The sequence below is a fragment of the Elephantulus edwardii genome, unplaced genomic scaffold (genome assembly GCF_000299155.1).
Source record: "Elephantulus edwardii isolate Elephantulus edwardi_28Jun2011 unplaced genomic scaffold, EleEdw1.0 scaffold00007, whole genome shotgun sequence".
Taxonomy (NCBI): domain Eukaryota; kingdom Metazoa; phylum Chordata; class Mammalia; order Macroscelidea; family Macroscelididae; genus Elephantulus; species Elephantulus edwardii.
In genome coordinates, this window is record NW_006399757.1 from 30,394,925 (window position 1) to 30,415,874 (window position 20,950).

General features: G+C 38.7%; 1 protein-coding gene across 1 annotated transcript in view; it reads right to left on the minus strand.

Moving 5' to 3' along the window:
- Positions 1-1,848: 1,848 nt before the first annotated feature.
- The window catches only part of ASAH2B (N-acylsphingosine amidohydrolase (non-lysosomal ceramidase) 2B), a 77,156-nt gene continuing 58,054 nt past the window's right edge, over positions 1,849-20,950 (minus strand). The window contains exons 16-20 of the mRNA XM_006880393.1: positions 18,914-19,009; positions 17,260-17,406; positions 15,157-15,216; positions 6,048-6,136; positions 1,849-2,041 (exon numbers count right to left, since the gene is read on the minus strand). Coding sequence (XP_006880455.1) covers positions 1,849-2,041; positions 6,048-6,136; positions 15,157-15,216; positions 17,260-17,406; positions 18,914-19,009 — 585 coding nt within the window. The remainder of the gene's footprint in view (positions 2,042-6,047; positions 6,137-15,156; positions 15,217-17,259; positions 17,407-18,913; positions 19,010-20,950) is intronic.

A 20,950-nucleotide genomic window follows, 5' to 3' on the forward strand; every position in this document is an offset into this window, starting at 1 on the left:
GTAGCAGGTGCATAAGGATGAGTAGAAAACACATGATACCAAGCCTGTCTTAGCACAGTTACCACTGAATCTTAGAGAAAATTCGTTATCATTGATCGATCCTTAGAGAAAATGAGGAGGTCCTCAGTGGGAGAATGGAGATGGCAGGAAATTATTCACACACTCAGCTGGGTAATAAGAAAATATCTTTCACAACCATAAAATAGCATCTAACACACTTTGCAGGTCTGAGATCAACTACTTTCAGAGTTACCTGCTCTTGAACTTTTACAATCAATACTGTTATTTCACTAAGGGTGAAATATGCTAATTAGTTAACTCTGCAGCAGTTAAATTGCATAGAAACAATCTCTGTACTGATGACCCAAGAGGATTCTAGATTCACTCTGGTACAGCGAAGCATCTTTAAGAGGTTAAGTCACACAGAAATGATTACTATTTTTGTTACCATTATCCTTTTCAAGCATCAAAGCTCATCGTTGAAATAAAAATATACTTTTCCCCCCTAAAATTCTAAATAAAGTTTTTGAGGACACACACACATACAGAGGAAAATGACTTGCATAGCCTGGGAACTGTGGGTTTCAGTTTAACATTGTAAAATTCCATTCATACTTCCGGACAGTACAAGTCCTACTGTACAGTTTGTTCTTTGGGACATTGGTGTGGTTTTTTCACCACACCTCAAATTAAGTTTCAAAACATTTCCCCCAAATTGTCTGCAGCCTCTTTCCCTCTCCCCAGATCATTTTGCACAGATTACATAAAAGATTACTTTGGAAGGCCTTCCAGAATTTATATATCAAGTTGAACATTTTCTCATTAAAGTGAGTCATCTTTTGATGCTTACATTCATCCTAAATATGACATCACTGCTTGCCAACGCCTACTTCTGAGTACAACACCGGGCATGTGAGTCAATCTTATTAAATAGTCTATAACTGAAAGGATTCACGACAGAGTGGAATGTCCTCTTTGCATTGTTTCTACCTTCCCAGCTACAAACTCTTTTATCTTACAATCTACACTAACAGCAATGCCTGTTGGGTTTTGTTTGTTTGTTTTGGTGGGGAGTGAATTTGATGAAGGAAACAGTTGAAAACCATTTAGAACAAGTCTTGGGAATAAGAGTCACAGTCAAGATGGGGTAAGGGCACTTAAGGAAAAACAAGGCATGATCAAAATATTACAAGTCGGACTTTCTTGTAATCGGGCTCTCAAGGCAATTGCAGAAATGATTTAGGCATCAACAGTATAGCTCTGCACTACACATATCAACTGCAGGATGATTGCTTGGAAAGGCTATGCTTATTTGAATGTGGAAAAATTGACCTGTTAGTTTTTGGTTTCCCTATTTCAGCTAATGCAGTGATGGTCAATTTTTCACATACTATTTTTAAGATGTGCTTGGGGTGGTGGGAGGTCTAAGCCTTATGCTAATATTAAATTCACAATACATCAATGTTGCCATTTGTAAAATGATTTCTATGTGCTTTCAATAAAGCAATAAATTAGTCTATAATTCAGTGCGAGCATTCAATAACTCTTAAATAGGTTCAATATTGTTCACACATTTTCAGGCATTCTTACTAACATTTCGGAGGTTTACCATAGAAGGTTTTTAAAGGTTATCCTTTAAAAGGTTCATGAAGCCGTAAGAGAAATAATCTCATTCACACACACACACACACACACACACACACACACACACACACACACACACCACTCTGTCTCATTACCAGTAAACTATCTGACAATCCCCAAATAGGGATAATTATAGTAGTCAGCTTCACAGTTTACATTCATGTGAAATCAGTTTTAGAACTTATGCAGAGTAAAGCAGTTTCTTCATGAAGTAGCCTTAACTTCAAAAGCAGCAGAAGTGCCTTCAAATGGAAGTATTTCCACCGGCTTGAAAAGTTCTTGTTTTCGCATGTGTCCCAAGTATTTTATTCTGTAGATTCCAGGCCTGGTAGTGGGTACAGTTTGCCATGCTACTGTCGCATTGCTAATACCCAGCAAGCCCTTGTGCCAAATGAACCTGCAGGTAGACAGCAAACATCCCAATTTTACTCTTTAAAAATGTGTAATTAGTCAACTCATAGTCATTAAATACCTATATGAGCAAGGAGCAATTAGGAGTACAGCAATGAACAGATTAAGGTGCCACTTTTATAAGATGCCAGTAAGTTGAGCGCAATTCATCGTGACCCTATGAACAACAGATTTGAAACTCGCCCCATCCTGTGCCATCCTCATGATCTGTACTATGCTCAAGTCCATTGTGAAGGTTCATTGTATTGATTCATATCATTAAGAGTCTTCCTCTCTTTGCCAACCCTCTAAGGATTGCCATATATCTAAGGATTGGTTACTCTCGAATATAGGCCCAAAGTAACTAAGACAAAATTTCACCACCCTTGCATCCAAGGAGCACTCTAGTTGTTCTTCCTTAAAGAAACATTTGTTTAGATTTTTGGCAGTCCATGGGATACTCAATATTCTTCACCAACACCACAACTGAAAGGTATTTTGAGTCTATTTAAAGCAAATAAAACCCCTACTTTCTAGAAGAGACACTTAAAGAAAAAATTATTTGCATAAAGTACTTGTTATACATTTCTAATGGGTTAATTTTTTTTTAAATCTCAAAAAGCTTGATATTCAGCTGATTACTCAAAGGAGGTACCTCCTGCCACCAGCTCTGTAAGAGAAAGCTGGACAATCTCCTCCCCCCCCACCCCCACCCCAGCGAATTACAGGACCGGAAAATCCACTGAAAGGTTAGCTGTGAGTCAGTTCGAGCTCAGTAGCAATGTGCTGAGTTGATAGCATCCTTTCAGCCACTATCACACATTGCCTTAACTGCTACTTCCTTTTCTATCTATACATCTATGAATGTTGAGAAAGAGCTAGCATATGTACCAGACTCTATTCTAGAGACATTCAGAAAATCAGAGAGAATGTGATAAATATGTAGGTAGTACTCAGATTATGACAAGGTACTGTTCTGATACTTCCATCATAAACCAATACTCCTCTATATATTTTTTCATTTTCATCATATATCATACAGCCATGTTTTGTACAATATATCACTACATTGAACACGGCACATAAACAGCTGAGAATGATAACTTCAGAATCAGTAAGTTAGGTGCTGCAACATTGCATGCAGTACACATTCTGGTGGCCTAGCACCAGGAAGCTGCACTGCAATCCCAAAATGATGTGGTTTGAAGCCACCAGCTGCTCTACGGGAGAAGGATGAGCAATCTCCTTCCCTGCCATTAACTTCCTCCTAAAACCCACTGGAGGATTCAAGAAATCGTCATCACTCTGCACAGGCTGCGTCTTTGACGGTGGGTGTCCCATTTTTATCCACTAATCTTTATTTCATGGAGTCGTACCAACGCTACGAACGCAAGGCTGTGATATGGAACCAGAAGGCTGTGCTGTTTGAACTTTTGAAACCTTGTGTGGGCTTGATGGTGGGCCAAGGCATGAAAGGCTAGTATGAGTGAGAAAAAAGGAGAGAGTGCGTGCAGAGACTTGGTGGTGCATAATGGATGTTTTTTAACTTGGCAAGATGTGTCTCTCAATCTTGTGGCTTTGGTGAGAGAGTTTGCAGAGAGCAATGGTAGTAAATAATGTATGAATGTTTTTGCATTCAAAGGACATCCATATCTGTTCTTCGGTAACCTCTATTAGTTGAATGTGTTAAGTGAAATGACACTTGTATTTCCCCCATCTCTTTGTCAACTGCTGTGAACGCTGTATGGTGTGTGTTCTCTTTTGTTACTGATATGTAAGTGTGATAAAGTGAACTGAAGCTGATGGGTTGAGAACATGACTGAGCTTGTGCTGTGCTTTGCAGGAGTACTTGGAAGCAGAGTTCACCAGCGAGCTCAGGGTGTCTCAAAGAAGAGTGGAAGTCCTAATGTCTGTTAGCTACCCATAAGAATGCTGTTTGCTGCAGTTCTGTGTTCTGTGCTTGGATGCTTTTTATAAGAGTTGTTAATGTTGGAAATTCTTAAATAAAACTGATTTAAAAAAACACAAAAATCACTGGAGGGTCAGCTATGGGTCGGTTCTGACTCAACTTTACACAACAACATCAACAGCTATATATATACACATACAAACATACATGCATGTACAGATGTACATATGGGAACTCTGGTGGCTTAGTGATAAGGAGCTGCAACTCCTAAACCAACAAAGGCAAGCAGTTTATGTTCACCAGCTGCTCTGCAGGAGAAAGATGGGCAATCTCCTCCCATGTGATTTACTGCCTCTGAAAATTCACTGGATGGTCAGCTATGAATCCATTTCAACTCAACAGTATATAAGAACAATGATTGTGTGTGTGTGTGTGTGTGTGTGTGTGTGTGTGTGTGTTTGCCATAAGCATAGTTTCTTATTACTCACACATGTCCTAAACCAAGGACTATCAATAGTTCAAAGTTCCAAAGAATTTGTGTTATTCTGTGGTGGAGAGGAGCAGAAAATCAATAAACTAGTAAATAATTTGAATGTGATAAATGCAATGAGAAAGACAGACTCATATTGTTGTTGTTGTTATGTGCCGTCGAATCGTTTCCAACTCATAGTGACCCTATGCACAACAGCCCTAAACCCTGCTCTATCCTGCGCCAACCTCACTGCCTCTGACACCCCCATCCCGATTACCCCTCCTGCGCCGTCCCTCCACCCTCCCAAGCATGATGTCCCTCTCCAAGGACCCGTCCCTCCTGGCAACATGTCCAAAGTATGTTAGGAAGTAGTATTTTAAACTAGAGCCCCAGAGAGCCCACAAAGATCTGGAGCAGTAACATGCCAACAAAAGGAACAAGAATCTAAAGTGTTTGAAACAAAAAGAAACTTGGTGTGGCCAGATGAAAGAGACAAGGAAGGATTAACTTGAACTTTGGGTGAGATGATAGAAACAGATACAGTCAAATTTTATTGGTCATTGTAGACCATGGCAAGGATTTCAGGTCATTGAGATACAATGAGATCAATTGCACTACCTGATATCCTCAGTTAAAATAAGCACTGTTACTTGTTTTGAAAATAATCACCAAGAATACTAAAAACTAGAGAGGGAAAAAAAATGATGCCTGTATTTATGGTTATCAGGCCACAGCACAGTCAAATTGTTATTTTCAGTTGACCACATGACCTGAACAACAGACAAAAGGTCACTTAATCTGAGACAATTTAAATTAGGTACAAGTTAAAATCATTTTACTCATGCCCATGTCCCCTGCTCTGTGGTATGGCATTTAGAGCTGAAATATTTTCTTTTTCCTCTAAAGTTGCCAAATCTTCAAAATATTTATTCAGTTCAGCAGTTTGGTAACAAGAATGCTGAGCTGTCTCTCTGAGGAAATTCCATGAGCAAATTCTCATCCTTCTTGAGAAGGCAATGAAAGAATTTTTCTTTTACTTTTCAAAGAGAAGAGTGAACTAGGGAAGAGGGGTGGGCAGGGAGAAAAGTGCAACAATGAATCCAAAGTCTGTAAATGTTTATTAAAATAATAATTTAAAAAATTTAAAAAACCATTAAAAAAAGAAAAAAGTTAAAGACTCAAAGGCCTTGTGTTTCAGTGATGCAAACAAATAATTAATGGTGCCATATAAACATGTAATATGTTAGACATAGGCTATTTTCCCAAGAGAAATGGCAAGCCCTAAAGAGCCATCTCAATGTCTTTACCTAGCACCCTTTTCAAACAATTTGTAAGAGGTCAAGCCAGTTTTCAGGCTAATGTTTGTGCCATGAACTACTGAGGTGTAGTGAGAACGGAGGCCATAAATTCCTTGGCCTCTAAATTTTATAGAAGCACATGCCATGCTGTTTTGTAGAAAAATAGAATAAAAGGAAGTCTAATAAATCAGCCCAATGTGGTCAGAAGGCTCTTGGGAATTTGCTATCATTCATTTCCTCTATTGAGTCAGTCTTCTTCTCATTTGTCTTCTCTGCATCACTGACCAACTGTTTTCAAGGCTTGAAAGACAGAACATTCAATAAACACACTCACTGCGTGTCCCAGGAGGCATCATTATGCATCGCCTTCCATGAATTTGAAGTGGGATCATATTCTTCCACGATGAGGAACGTGTTATGAGTCTGAAACACAATCAATATAACTGATCAAACACGACACAGTCACTGGAGGGAACCTGCCTGCATACACTCCCCTTCCTTGCTTACCAAATACTAACCCACCAATGAAAATGTGCTAGGATTTCACACAAATTCATAGGTGTTCTCAACATTTTATGTAATGGCTTTCTACTTATTAACTTATCCAGCCTGCTAAAAACCAAGGCTTAGAAGTTTGCATGAAGGATAACTGTACAGATGAGAGCAAACTTTGGAAATTAAGACAGAAAAGAGCCTGAGAATAAAATTAAGATTAAAAGCTAAAATAAATTTGTTGTTGTAATGTGCTGTCGAGTCACCTGTGACTCATATCGACCCTATATAACAGCCCTAATCCCTGCTCTATTTTGTGCCAATCTCACTCTCTCCAACACACCTTCCCCTTTTACCCCAGTCACTGAATCAATCCATCTCATAGAGGGTCTTCCTCTCCTGTGCTGTCCCTCTACTCTCCCAAACATGACATCCTTCTCCAAGGACTGGTCTCTCCTTGCAACATGTCCAAAGTGCATGAGACAAGGCTTCAGAATCATTGCCTCCAAGGAACAGCCTAGTTTAATCCTCTCCAGGATGAACCTATTCATTCTCTTAGCAGTAGTCCAAGGTATATTCAATACTCTTCTCCAGCACCACATCTCAAAGCTATCAACATCAATTCTCCTTCTATCATCCCCAGTCACTGTCCAGCTCTCTGACAAATAGCAAGTGTTTGCAAAGACTATGGCCTGTATCAGGTGCACCTTAGTCTCCAGAGTGAAATTGTTGTTCTTCAGTACTTTGGAGAGGTCTCTAACAGTAGACTTTCTCATTGCAATACATCTTTTAATTTCCTGGTGCCAAGAGTGTTGATTGTGAAGCCAAGCAAACTGAAGCTGTTAATAATCTCAAAGCAATATTGAAACTTTTAATAATACCTTTGTTGATCTATATTCCAAGACTTTTCCTCATCATTGCAGGATTTTTTTTTTTATAAATAGGCACTAATTTCTAAACATTTTAATTGTTAAAGACCAAAAGTACAGTTTTTATTTTCCTATTTGTAGCTTGAGACATGAGTATTAAACATGAACATGAAAAGAGGTTGCAGGATTTTGAAGAGGAAATGAGCACTGCCTAAACTTTCTACCTCCACGCAAATGAGTTATTAATGTCAAAGTATAATTAAAATAATATAGGCATCATTCCTCTCCTGGGGTAACAATGTCAATCCTAAATTTGTCATAATAGGTTTCCAGAGATCTCATAATAAGATTTTGTTTCCCTAATAAAATAATTAAAATTTTTAAAAAATCGAAATACAGTATTGCTCCAAACCTAGAATTTACCTTCAAGTAAAGCAAAGACAGGAAATAGATGGGGAGAAAGAACACAAAAGCTGTAAAACTCCAAATTCTCTCAAAATCCTTTCAATTTTAGGAGATTTAGGATTTTCCTTACTGACTGCATTTGTGGCTAATTCCCTTCATTCACAGCCCTTCATTTCTTACATTACCAAGTGCTCCAATAAACTGTCACTGAGCTGTGCTGCGAACCCAATGGCCAAACATCCTTGGATACACTAGCGGCTTCATAGGGTAAAAGAGGAGCAGTCTTTTTCTGTGATTTATACTCTTGGAAACTTTGACTTGACGGCAATATATGTGAGTGAAAGTGAATTATTTATATACAAAGGGATCACACAATCATTTAAATATCTTTCTAAATGTCCATTTGATGGATAAAATTCAGTAATGCTTTTATAATAAAAATGACTTGTCCAGATAGTTTCATGACTGCCTATTTTGAACAAAGTACTATAGAGTAGGTCTTAGATGAAGTAGGAGACAAGGTGAAGCCTAGTGAGTAGTATCAAGAGTAGAGTACTGATTGGAGTGTGGCTCTAGGCAATTGAATATTAATGATAAAACATAGGACTCTTCTTTCCCAACCACCCCATCTTAATCACTCCAGCTGTATAATTAGTTAATATGAAACCCAAAAACATTGCCATTGAGTTAATTCTGGCTCATAGTGGCCCTGTAATAATACAAAGATAACTAGTGTATCAATATCTATCTATCCATGTCTATATCGCTATCTATCTATCTATCTATCTATCTATCTATCTATCTATCTATGTATATCTGTCTATATCTATATATCATCTCTATATCTATTTATCTAATTATCTATCTATCTATCTATCTATCATCTATCAGCAGGGTAGAATCCACTTCCTAAACAACATGCCTCTGGAAACTTTATGAACTTTGGCTAGGAAAAAAGAGAAGGGAAGAAATAAATAGGATAGCCAAGTTTAGTGACTTGGTGGGTGTGTATGTGAAGAAACAGGAAAGATTTAATGGAGACTCAAAAAGATAGGGTAATAATAGTAATAACAGGCATAGATCAATAGTAGTTATATAACATACAATGTTAGTTGTTGTTGTTATGTGCCGTCAAGTCGTTTGCGACTCATAGCGACCCTATGTACAACAGTCCTAAACCCTGCTCTATCCTGTGCCAGTCTCATTGCCTCTGACACACCCATCCCGATTACCCCAGTCACTGAATCAATCCACCTCATAGAGGGTCTTCCCCTCCTGCACTGTCCCTCCACTCTGCCCAGCATGATGTCCCTCTCCAAACACCTGTCTCTCCTTACAACATGTCCAAAGTATGTCAGGCGAAGCCCCAGAATCCTTGCCTCCAAGGAGCAGCCTGGTTAACCCTCTCTAGGATGAATCTATTTGTTTTCTTGGCAGTCCATGGTACATTCAGTACTCTTCTCCAGCACCACAGCTCAAAGGCGTGAATTCTCCTTCTATCCTCCCTAGTCATTGTCCAACTCTCTGATGCATAACAAGTGATTGCAAAAACCATGGCCTGTATCAGGCGGACCTTAGTCTCCAGAGAGACACTGTTGCTCTTGAGTACTTTAGAGAGGTCCCTAACAGCAGACTTTCCCATCGCAATACATTTTTTGATTTCCTGGCCACTGGTGCCAAGAGTGTTGACCGTGGAGCCGAGCAAACTGAAGCTGTGAACAATCTCAATCTCTTCACCATCCATCCTGATGCTACCGATTATATGAAACACAATGCAAATGAAAGGTTGTATAAAATACAATGTTCATGAGTGAAATACAGTGTATTATTTGCAAACCAATTTTAAAAATTTTAGAAATAAATATTGATGAGGAAAATGATGATGTGAGGGTTATTAGTAATAAAGAGAACTGTTGTTGTTTTTGTTATGTGTCATCGAGTCCATTATGACTTATAGTGACCATAGGTCGGAACCCTGCTCTATCCTGAGCCAATCTCACTGTCTCTGACACACCTGCCCTCACTACCCCAGTTATTGTGTCAATCCATTTCATCCAGGGCCTTCCTCTCCTGTGCTGTCCCTTGACCCTTTCAAGCACAATATCCTTCTTCAAGGACTGGTTCCTACTGGCTACATGCCCAAAGTATGTGAGATGGAATCTCAAAATCCTTGCCTCCAAGGAGTAGCTTGCTTTCACCCTCTCCAAGACAGATATGTTAGTTCTATTGGCAGTCTGTGGTATGTTCAATACTCATCTGCAGCACCATCACTCAAAGGCATCAATTCTTCTGTCATCTTGGTCATTATCCACTCTCTGATGCATAGAAAATAATTGCGAAATTCATGACCTGGATCAGGCACACTTCAGTCTCCAGGCTAACATCCTTGCTCTTCAACATTCTAGAGAGCTTCCTGGCAGCAGATTTTCCAAATGCAATTTGTCTTTTAATTTCCTCACTGCTGGTACCAACAATAACATCAACATGGAGAGAGAGAGATCAGCTGGCCCAGTGGACAGAAGGTGATGCTACCAAGCCAAAGGTGGGTGACTTTTAATCCGCGGCCCTCGGGCCTGTCTTTCATTATTTTTGTTCATACATTCCTCTAGGTCATATAGCCCTGGTGTACAAGTTGCCGTATGGCGGCAACTTGTGGTTGATGTGAGGCTCAACACTGTGACATTTATATGTCAAATGCGTTAATGGCTGGTTACCCAATACGGACAGAGAGTGGGTGGAGCTCCCCAATTAAAACAAGCTTGGAAGGAAGAGTGGCTCCACTTCCGTAATAGCTTGCCTCCGGAAACCCTATGAACCTGGAGAGAGGATGAGAGACACCCAAGCATTGAGGACTCTCCTTCATAGGGTTGCTATGAGTCGCCTGAGACTCTATGGCACTTAACAATAACAAACAACAACAACTGGTACCAAGAGTGTTGATTGTGAAACCAAGAAAGCTGAAATTGTTAACCATCTCAGTCTCTTCACCATCTATCAAGATGTGCCAGTTGGCTCAGTGGTGAGAATCTTTGTTTCCTTGATATTGAGCTTCAATCCATAGTGCAGACTACAGTCCTTAACTTTCCACAGCAAATGCTTCAGGCCCTCCTCAGTTTCAGCTAGTAAGATTGTGTCATCTGCATAATGCAAGTCATTGATTCTTTCTGCAATCTTGATGCCACATTCCTCCTCATAAAGACCAACCTCTCGAATGATCTGTCCTTCATACAGATTGAAAAGGTATAAAGACAGAACACATCACTGATGCACTCTTTTCCTGGTTTTGAACCATGCAGCCTTTCCTTGTTCTGTTCTGTTGACTGCCTCCTGGTCCAAGTATAGGTTTCCTGCAAGCACAATCAGATGTTCTGGGATTCCCATTCTCCTCAGGGTTAGTCACAATTTGTTGTGATCCACACAGTCAAAAGCCTTTGCAGTCAAACACAGATAGACATTTCTTTGCTACTCTGCTTTGGGCCAAGATCCATTTGACATTGGCAATGATGTCCCTAGTGTCAAGGCCTCTTCTAAACCCATCTTGTATTTAAACCCAGCTTGTATTTCTTGACATTCTCTGTTAATGTACTATTAGACTTTTGGAATGGGAATAAATATGGAAGTCTTTCAGTCAGTTACCAGGTGGTTGTCTTGCAGATTTCTTGGCACAACCTGGTGAGAACTTCCAGGGTTGTATTTGTTTGTTCTTATGTCAACTGGTATTCTATCAATTCCTTGGGCTTTTTTTTTTCTCTCTCCTTTTCCTTCAGAGCAGCTTGAACTTCCTGCTTCATCATCATTGCCTCTTGATCATATGTAGTTTCATGAAAGTCTTCTGCATCAGCCAGTTCTTTTTGATACAGTGACGCTGTGTACTCCTTCCATCTTCTTTTGAGGTTTCCTGGATCATTCAATATTCTGCTGATAATAAGTATTGCAACTCAGGGCTTGAATTTGTTCTTCAGTTTCTTTAGCTTAAGAAATGCTGAGCAAGTTCAACTCTTGATTTTCCAACTCTAGATCTTTGCACATTTATTACACTTTTTAAAAAAAAATTTATTGATTTGCTTACAAAGTTTATATACATTATGCTTCACATTATTCTTCATTCATACTATGATTCATACAATCATTCTCATGCATTATGTTTTACAAAATTAATCACAACTGGACCGTGCCCATAATTACCCTGTCTTTTCACTGGGGTCTTTCCATTATTTCCATCCGCCCTTCCCTGTGGGTTTGCCCCTACCCGTCCTTCCCCCTCCATCCCAGTCCCTTCCCCCCCTTGAGCTCCCATGCATGTTTTACTAGTTATCTTCTACAATTCTTTTACACTAATGGTCTGATGCAGTATTTGTCCTTATGAGACTGTGTTAGTTCACTCAGCATAATGCTCTCCAGTCTCTCCCAAGTTTATGTAGTACTTTTTTAAATTGTTGCTCCTGAGTGCTGCATAATATTTCACTGTGTGAATGTACCACAATTTCTCAATCCATTCAATTGTGGCTGACCATTTGGGCTATTTTCACGTTCTTGCAATGGTGAATAACACTGCTATCAACATAATACCTTTTGCTTATTTTATTTTATTTTTTTTTTCATAATATGGAACGCTTCACGAATTTGCGTGTCATCCTTGCGCAGGGGCCATGCTAATCTTCTCTGTATCGTTCCAATTTTAGTATATGTGCTGCCGAAGCGAGCACCTTTTGCTTATTTTAATAAACCCTCTGAAATCTTCTGTTCAGCTCCTTCACTCCCTGATTTCTTCCCTTTGTTTTGGCTCCTCAGCTTTAATGAAATATTCAGAGTCTCTTCCAACATTCATCTTGGTGTTCTTCCTTTGTCTTTGTAATGACCTTTTCCATTCTTCATGGATAATATTCTTTATATTGTCCCACCACTCATCTGGCCTTAGCTTATTAGTGTCCAAGGCCTCAGATCTCTTCCTGAGATGGTTTTTTTAATTCAGATGGGATAGAATCAAGGTCAAATTTTGGTTCTTGAAGATTTGATTTCATTATTTTTAGCTTTAGTTTGAACTTGCATATGAGTAGTTGATTGTCTGTTTCACAGTCAGCAACTGGCCTAGTTTTCACAGCTAATATTGACTTTCTCCAATTCTTTCCACAGATGTCGTCAATCACATTCCTGTGCAGACCATCAGAGAAGGCCAGGTATATAGCTGCCATTTATGTTTCTTATAAAAGGTATTTGCAATGACTAAATCATTGACTGTGTAATATTCTATCACTTTGTCTACAGTCTTGTTTCTGTCACTAAGCCCAACTTTTCCAACTACGGATCCTTCTTCTCCATTCCCAACTTTGGCATTCCAGTCACCTATTATTATTAGTGCATCCTGGTTACATGTTCAAACAAATTCTGACCACAAAAGTTGATAGAAATTGTCTGTTTCCTCCTCTTTGGCTCTGGTTGTTGGTGGATGTATTTGAATGACGGTGGTATTGACAGGTATTCCTTGTATTTGTATAGGTATTATCCTGTTGCTCACATCATTGTATTTCAAGATGCATCTGGAAATGGCCTTTGTTACTGTGAATGTAGCCTCATTTTCCCTCACTTTTTTCATTTCCAGCATAGTAGATCATATGATTGTCTAGAGATTTTTTTTAATTTAGGTTGTTTATTTTTCATTTCAATGAACATCTACAGAGATTTTGGAATTCCATTCATTCATTGTTGCACCCTTCTCCCCGCACAAACCCCTCCCCCTCCCCCCCCAGCCTTTGCTCCTCTCCTTGAAAAGCAAAAGCAAAACACCCTCATTGGTACACAATCCCCCTGCACCTCCCCAAACCCCACCCCTACCCCCAAATATAATCCACTCTGCAACCCTCATTGCATATACTGAGTCCCAGAGCATTCTTAAAAATTAAATATGTTCTTACTCTAATGCTTTAATCATGTTGTTCTTCTGCTTCTCCATAGCAATTATGATGACAGTGTTTTTCCAACACAAGGATATTAGATGATAATTAACATAAAGTGTTGATATAACACTTTGTTTTCTTCAAAATATAATACTATAAACATGTAAATAATATTCTCACATAACTTTTAAAATAAATTTGCTCAAGCAGGTGCATATTGACTACCTAAGCAGTGGAACCTTTTCCCACGATGTCATATATGACAGTATAATATTGACAGAGTTTATATTATGGCAATAATGATATTTTAACAAGCAAAACTGGGGATGTTCAGAAAGGTACTTTGGCTACTGTAGGAGAGGAGAAGAATGGCTCATCAGTAGAGTAAATGCCTCTTCAGGCACAGAACAACCTGACTTTGAAATTAAAGGCTCATTTACTTTTTGCTTTGTACATATTTCATTTTTATTTTTACAACTGTAAGATCCATGTATTGTTTGTTTAGTTACCAAAAGCTTCCTTAAAAGTTTTCTTCTTGTTGTATATCATCAAATACTTTCTGACCTTTAGCTCACCCTCTAGCAGATTTTCAGTTAATTGCATGCGAGGAGATTGCCCACCGTTTCCCCATAAAGCAGCTAGTAGATTTTAATCATATGCCTTTGGGTTGGCAGAGCAATTCTTTACCAGTAGACCACCGGAAGGTGTGCTGCAATTCAAAGGTATGTGGTTCAAATCCACCAGCTACTCCACTGAAGAAGGCTGGGCAGTCTCCTCTGTAAATCTCCAATTTACTACCCTGAAAACCCACTGGCGTATCAACTATGAGTTTGTTCCACTCTCTGGTATATAATAACAAGGCCATAAGGGTGCCATATTATAGAAAAGCAAATTCTTTTTTAATATAGTGCTTTGAAATAGACTTTAAGGAGTTGTAGTAGCCTTGTCAATGGAAACTGGCACTATTAATCCAAAGGTAGCACCTCTCTGGCAGTTTAAATCCACCTATGTCTCTACAGAAGAAAGATGGTTGTACAATTTACAGCCTCCTGGAAACTGCTGCATGGTCAGCAATGAGTCATGGAATCATTCTGACCTCATGGCAATGAGTTAGTCATGAGTTACTTAAAACAGGATCATTTATACTGTGTGGATAAGAAAAACAAAAAAAAGTCTGGAATGATATGTAACAATTATTTATAGCAATATCCTCTTGAAAGCAGGTTGACAGGGAACTGGATGATTATATGCATTTTTTTACATGAAGTATGTATTTCTTGTACCATTTTCTAAGACCCAATCAATAAATCAATCAATCAATCAATGTCATATATTCGTACAGCAGCAAAGCCTAGGGAAATGCTCTGTGCAGGAAATGCTCCTGGGACACACAGAATCCCAGGGTATCCGTGACCTTTCCACAAAGTCAGAGACATGATCAAAGTCCTCAATATGGGAAAGGGTGAGTGATGAGAAAAGAGAGGAAGGAGTGAAAGGAACATTCTACCAGGTTGGCCCTTGAATTACTTTCTAATGTGAGTAGACTCTCACATTTGAATATATAAATGGGATTGTACTCAAATAGAACAATGAATGTCCCCTGTGAACTTTTTTCCAGACTGATTTCCATTTTAACTACACCATTGGAAAGTTTCCTACACTTACAAAAGGGAAAAGATGTGTGTCATATTTTAACTTGATGTTGTTAACCTTTAGAGGAATAGTCCAATAAATTAAAGGTTAACTATGCATTTAAATTTTCAAAACGATCATGGATGTTTACCTGGTTTTCTGCTGAGTTCTTGGGATTGGCACCTACAAAGGTAACTTCAACAACTTCTCCCTGAGAAAAAGACAAAGTCATGTTATGAATTAAAATAAGAGAATTTTCGAATATGTTCACATTTATGGCATGATAATTTCGCTAGCCTAGAGTTCTAGGTGAGTGTATAGCTTCTACTCTGTTTAATCAAGTGAGTTATCTTCACTATTCTTCTAAGATTAGGGATATTACCCTTGTAATAATGAATGTGGCAATTTTGACCAGTGAATTGACTTGTGGTATATTCGACTACAGATTAAGAGGTTACCAGAATGGTTTCTTCCCTCCTCGATATGGGCCTCACACAACTCTGCCAACATACACACATACACAGGATGTGCTGAATCAACCAAGAGCATTTAACACTTTCCATGGGCTATTTATACTTATGTTTTTCTAAGACAGAGTATTAGGACATAGATTTAACTTCTCCCACAAAACAACTGAAAAACTGGACCAAATTTATTAAACCATTTTGTTTAAGACAGTGAGTCTCAAGCAAATATCCTTAAGAGGCAGAAAAGAAACAGAGATGAGAACTATAAATGTTGAAGCTTAATGACATCACAGCGTTTATAGGTCATGACAAAGAAGAATTCAGCTGAAGCTCGACACTATTATTAAATTGAAGACGTGGACACGGAATCCATGGAGGTCAAAGGGTCTCAAATACGTGGGGTAGAGAAACAAAGAGAGAAGATTAAAAATGAAAGGAAAATCATTCACAGAGTAAATAAAATAAACGCAAGATTTTTCTCTACTGAAACTTTCTTACAAGAAATACTATAAAAAGTCCCTAGGCTTACAGACAACATTACACCACCAAATAGTAATTTAAGCTATTAAGATAAAATGAAAAGTGTTGGAAATGCTAAATATATGGGCACTTAATATTAGAAATGCCAAATGTACATAAAAGAGTCTTTAAATATAGTTTCCTTATCTTTTAGAAAATAAACCCAGAATAAAGTAAGTAAACAGAGGTCATTACCTTTATGTAGCTATTCAGAAGGAACCCACACATACAAGCCCAACAGAACTAATGTACGATTTCATAAGCTGGAAGAACACACACACACATACACACACAAGGTCAATATGCAAATAGTAATAGTAATACAGGAGCTGTGGTGGCCTTGTAACAAGAAGTTCCACTGCAATACCCAAGGTATGTGGTTCGAGGCCATCAGCTATTCCCTGGGAGAAGGATAGGCAATCTCCTCCTCCATGATTAACTAGCTCTGAAAACCCTCTGAAGGGTCAGCTATGGGTTGGTTATGACTCTACGGTACACAACAACAACAACAACACTGTTGATTTAAAGCTGGACATGAATAAGGATGACAGAAAAAGAATTGATGCCTTTGAGCTGTGGTGTTGGAGAAGGGCACTGAACATCCCATAAATGGCCAAAAGAACGAATGATATGTCGATATGTCGTGGAGAGAGTGCAGCCAGAGTGCTCTTTGGAGATAAAAATGATAAGGCTTTGCCTCACATACTTTGGGCATGTTGCTGGGAGGGGTTATTCCTTGGAGACATACATGATGCTGGGAAGGGTGGAGGGTCGGCGAAGGTCAATCTACCCACTTAGATGGACACTGTGACTGCTTCAATGGGCTCTTGTGTGTCAGGAAGTGTGATAGGATGGAGCAGGATAGAAAAGGGTTCAGATCTTTTGTTCATAGGATCACTACTCCACTCCATGGCACCTAACAACAACAACAACTTCCTAATTTAACTGACAGGTTCTCTCAACTCCATTCAATAGATCCACGAAGATAAAAACTAATTTGGATCTAGAAACTACGTAGTAAATCATTACAACAACAACAACAACAATATATATATATATATATATATATATTTCCCATCAGTGTCATTATAATTTTGCAAAGCCTCTGAAAAGAGAAAAACAATTACTGATATTATCATTGGTAACATCTGGGCAGGCGGTGATACTGAATGATGTTCCTATACACTCCCCACTCTGCCGCCGCCCCCCCCCCCAAGGAAGATTCTCAAGGAAACCACGAGCTTTGTGAGCGCATGAGTGTTTCTTACCGCTATGTATTCTGATTTTGCTTGCTCCAGAACCTCCCCAAAATGCCTGCCGATTGGTGCTCTATCCACAATATTAGGAATTAGAGGGGCTATCAATTGCTTGAAAAATGGAGGCTCTGGACCTCTGCTCAGGTTGGCTACCGTGTCCTACAATAGAGAACATTTTTTAAAGGGGAGTATTATACAGAGGCATAGATCCTTTCTCAAGCTTGTAGTCACAAATATGCATTCATTGGGACGTGTGCATGCACACACACACACACACACACTCACACACAGACTCTTACACTTATTTCAAAAGCTACCCATTCTTATCACATGTAAGGGAAACCTTGCTGAGATGTGTTGTCTAGAGAGCTGCAATTTTAATATTTGTCTTGACAACTTTAGTCATAAGCCACAGTCTCATTTCCATAGCCAATATGGCCAGTGACCAGAAGACAAGCTTAGAAGTCAATTGCTTAGGTTGAAGTTTTGTGCTTTTTATGTAACTTTGAATATGAACTCAATACATGATAAGGCTTTATGACATGGCACTATTAATTTTTTTTTAATTTTTCAAAAGTATCAAAGAAGACACAAGTTGCAAATGCATCCCCAACTTCAGTGATGTTATAATGTATGGATCTGGTATCATGGGCTCAGCGAATGACATCCTCAACTCATGAAGTGAATGGAGAGAATGGCTTGTAAGTAGAGAACTATGGTTCAATTCCCAGTTAGAATAAGTCTGGTTACTTATGAACTATGACCCTATTTGCTCAGCTAAAAATAGAGGGTGAAATAGTAGCTCATCCCTCATGACTGTGAGGGTAATGTTTTATCATCACACATTGTGGGGTTGTACGGGAAGCCAAATTTTATACTAAATATTTATAATAAACTGAATGTTATTTCAGGATGTGGGGGAGGCACTGACAAGCCGGAGTTCACCCTGGGGCACTAAGGCAATCTTTAAAGGTTTACCAGATTGCTGACCCCTCCCTCCTGAGATAAGGTTTCCAATGGATAGAGCTTGACTTCATTTGCATTGAATACTCTTTGTGATTTACTTCCTGATAATTTTCAATAAAGACACAGGGAAGCTGGAATCCAGGGGGCCTTTAATCCTTGAAACTGCTGGCCCCTTGTCTTTGACGTTCTCTGTTTTCTCTCATTCCTGGTTGTCTGTCTCCTTATTAATAATTAAAAAAATACTTTACCCTTGGTCTGCAACAGAGTTGGACCTGACTCACAGCTGACCCTTCAGCAGGTTTTCAGGGGCAATAAATCACACAGGAGGAGAGTGCTCACCTTTTCCCTCAGAGCAACAGGTGGATTCCACCACATGCATTTGGATAGGCAGCACATCTCCTCAAAACTAGGTCATCAGATTTTCCTTATGAGGATAACAAGAAATGCTGTATATTTTTAAAACTGCCAACATTAAAGACTGTTAATTGAGTAGAAATTTCACTATTGATTTAATCTTTTAGAGATACCCATTACTATGATTGAAAATCAACAAATGCATTTTAAAAGTAACTAACTACTGGAAGTTAAGTTTCTCTTTTGCTTTCTTCTCACTTCTCCATCCCTGAGATGACAGACACATGTATGAGAGCCTGTGTACACACAGAAAACACACACACACACACACACACACACTGATTACCGTAGCAATGGCTTTAGCAAGGCCTCTGAAGAGCTGGATATAAGCAGACAGAGTATGTGGCCCATAAATAGTCGATGCTCCCTCATATCTCTGGATCTACGGGTGAGACAGAAGAGACGTGGATATGATTCTGCACAACCTAGGAGTCAAGCTTTTAGGTGACAGAGGATGCTTGAAAATTTGCTGTAATTCAAACTTGCTACGATTCAAGGTTAATGATGACAAAAGATGGTAAGGCATTTCCACTTACCAGGCGAATGCAATGGCTCCATCAACCACAGGTTAAACGCTCTGGGCTCTTGTGGCTTACACCTTTTGGATGATCATTTTATTTAATCTGAATGATGGTAATAATTCCTAAGCATATTTCTATGATCAGAACCCAAAATGTAAATGCACATGGGAATCAAAGCACATGGGAAGAGGAGGAAAAAATAAAAACAAGGGAAAAATCTTAGTGATTCCTGGATAAATTGAGTGCTCATTGTACTATCTGGGAGAAGACATTTATAGCCCACAACAGCTATGAATGAAAGCCAACTACCTATCCTGTCACCTGAAGTCTAAGCCTTCAGTTGTTCTACAAGAACTTAATTCATCAAAGCTAATGGAACCCATTTTAGATAGATTTACAAGCTCCCCCCCCCCCAGCATTCTTCTAATTACCCAACCTACTTCTCAGGTAAGACTCACCTGGAAATCTTGTTAGACTTTTCCTTCTCCCTCATTCTACATCTTCTAAATCTCTAAGTCTTGTCATTCTAGCTCCTTAAAATATCTCCCATTCAGTAATTCTCCCAGTTTACTCAGATTTTACTTTAGTTCAAACCCTCATCTCTAACAATATCTTACTTTTAGGTGCCATTGAGTTGACTAGGCCTCAGATCTTATGAACAGCAGATCGGAACCTTGTTCTAGCCAGCACCATCCTCACAATCTCTGCCACGCTGGCATTTACAGTTATGTTCACTGTGCCAATCCATCTCATTGAGGGTTTTCCATTGATCCTCAGCTTTTCAAAGACTGGCTCCTCCAGACCCCAGCTTCTTAAATTAGTTTTCCCTGTAGGCATACTCTTCCTATGTGTTTATGACACTACCATCCTAATGGAAGAGAGGCTATTCCTTGGAGAGGGACATCTCTCTCCAGAGAGAATCTATTAGAGTGTACTAACTTTTTTTTTTTTTCATGAATCCCTCTGGTACTTTGTTGAGACCTTTGAACCCTCTCAGAATTATATTTGTTGATGATTCTTTCTCCAGTCCTAATGACACATTCTTCTTCATTCAGTTTATTGTCTCAGATTATTTATTCAACATAGTTACTGAATAGGTATGGTGAAATTATATACCTGAAATTCTTACTTTTCCTAATTTTAAGCCATTTAATATTTCCTTGTTCTGTTCAAACAGTTCTTTCTTTATTCATGTATAGGTTCCCAATGAGCACAATTAAGTGTTCTGGAATTCTCATTCATCTCAGTATTACCCATAATATATTCTAATCCACACAGTCCAATCCCTTTGCATAGTCAATAAAACACAAGTTTGCCTCTGTTCCCTATTGGTGATAAAATAAAAGGTTGTTCTAATGCTGCTGAAGTTCATTGACAAATTTTAAATTGGGGAGAGGGAGGGAAACAAAAGGTCAGTTTTATAATAGGAGGGGACCCCCTCCTATTATAAAATATTCCCTGTGTTTACTCTAATTATGAACCTTTAGTCAACAAGTTTTCTTAAAAGACAGGATATTTAATAAAGACAACAGACAGCTGTGTGAAAAATTCTACCACAAGTATTACTGATATTTGTTGAGGTATAAAAGCAGCAGATATATTAAAGATCATTAGCTGTAGGACTCTTAATTAATTCTCATGTTTTTACCACTATTGTTTAAAAAACTGACCAACTTTCAGGAAATGTTTATAAAAGAAATTAATTTTTTAAAATTCAGTACTGGTTAACAGCCTATTCTAAACTCTTCGACACTGCTTTGTAATCTGTTACCATGTGTGTAATAATACTTTACTCTAAGCTA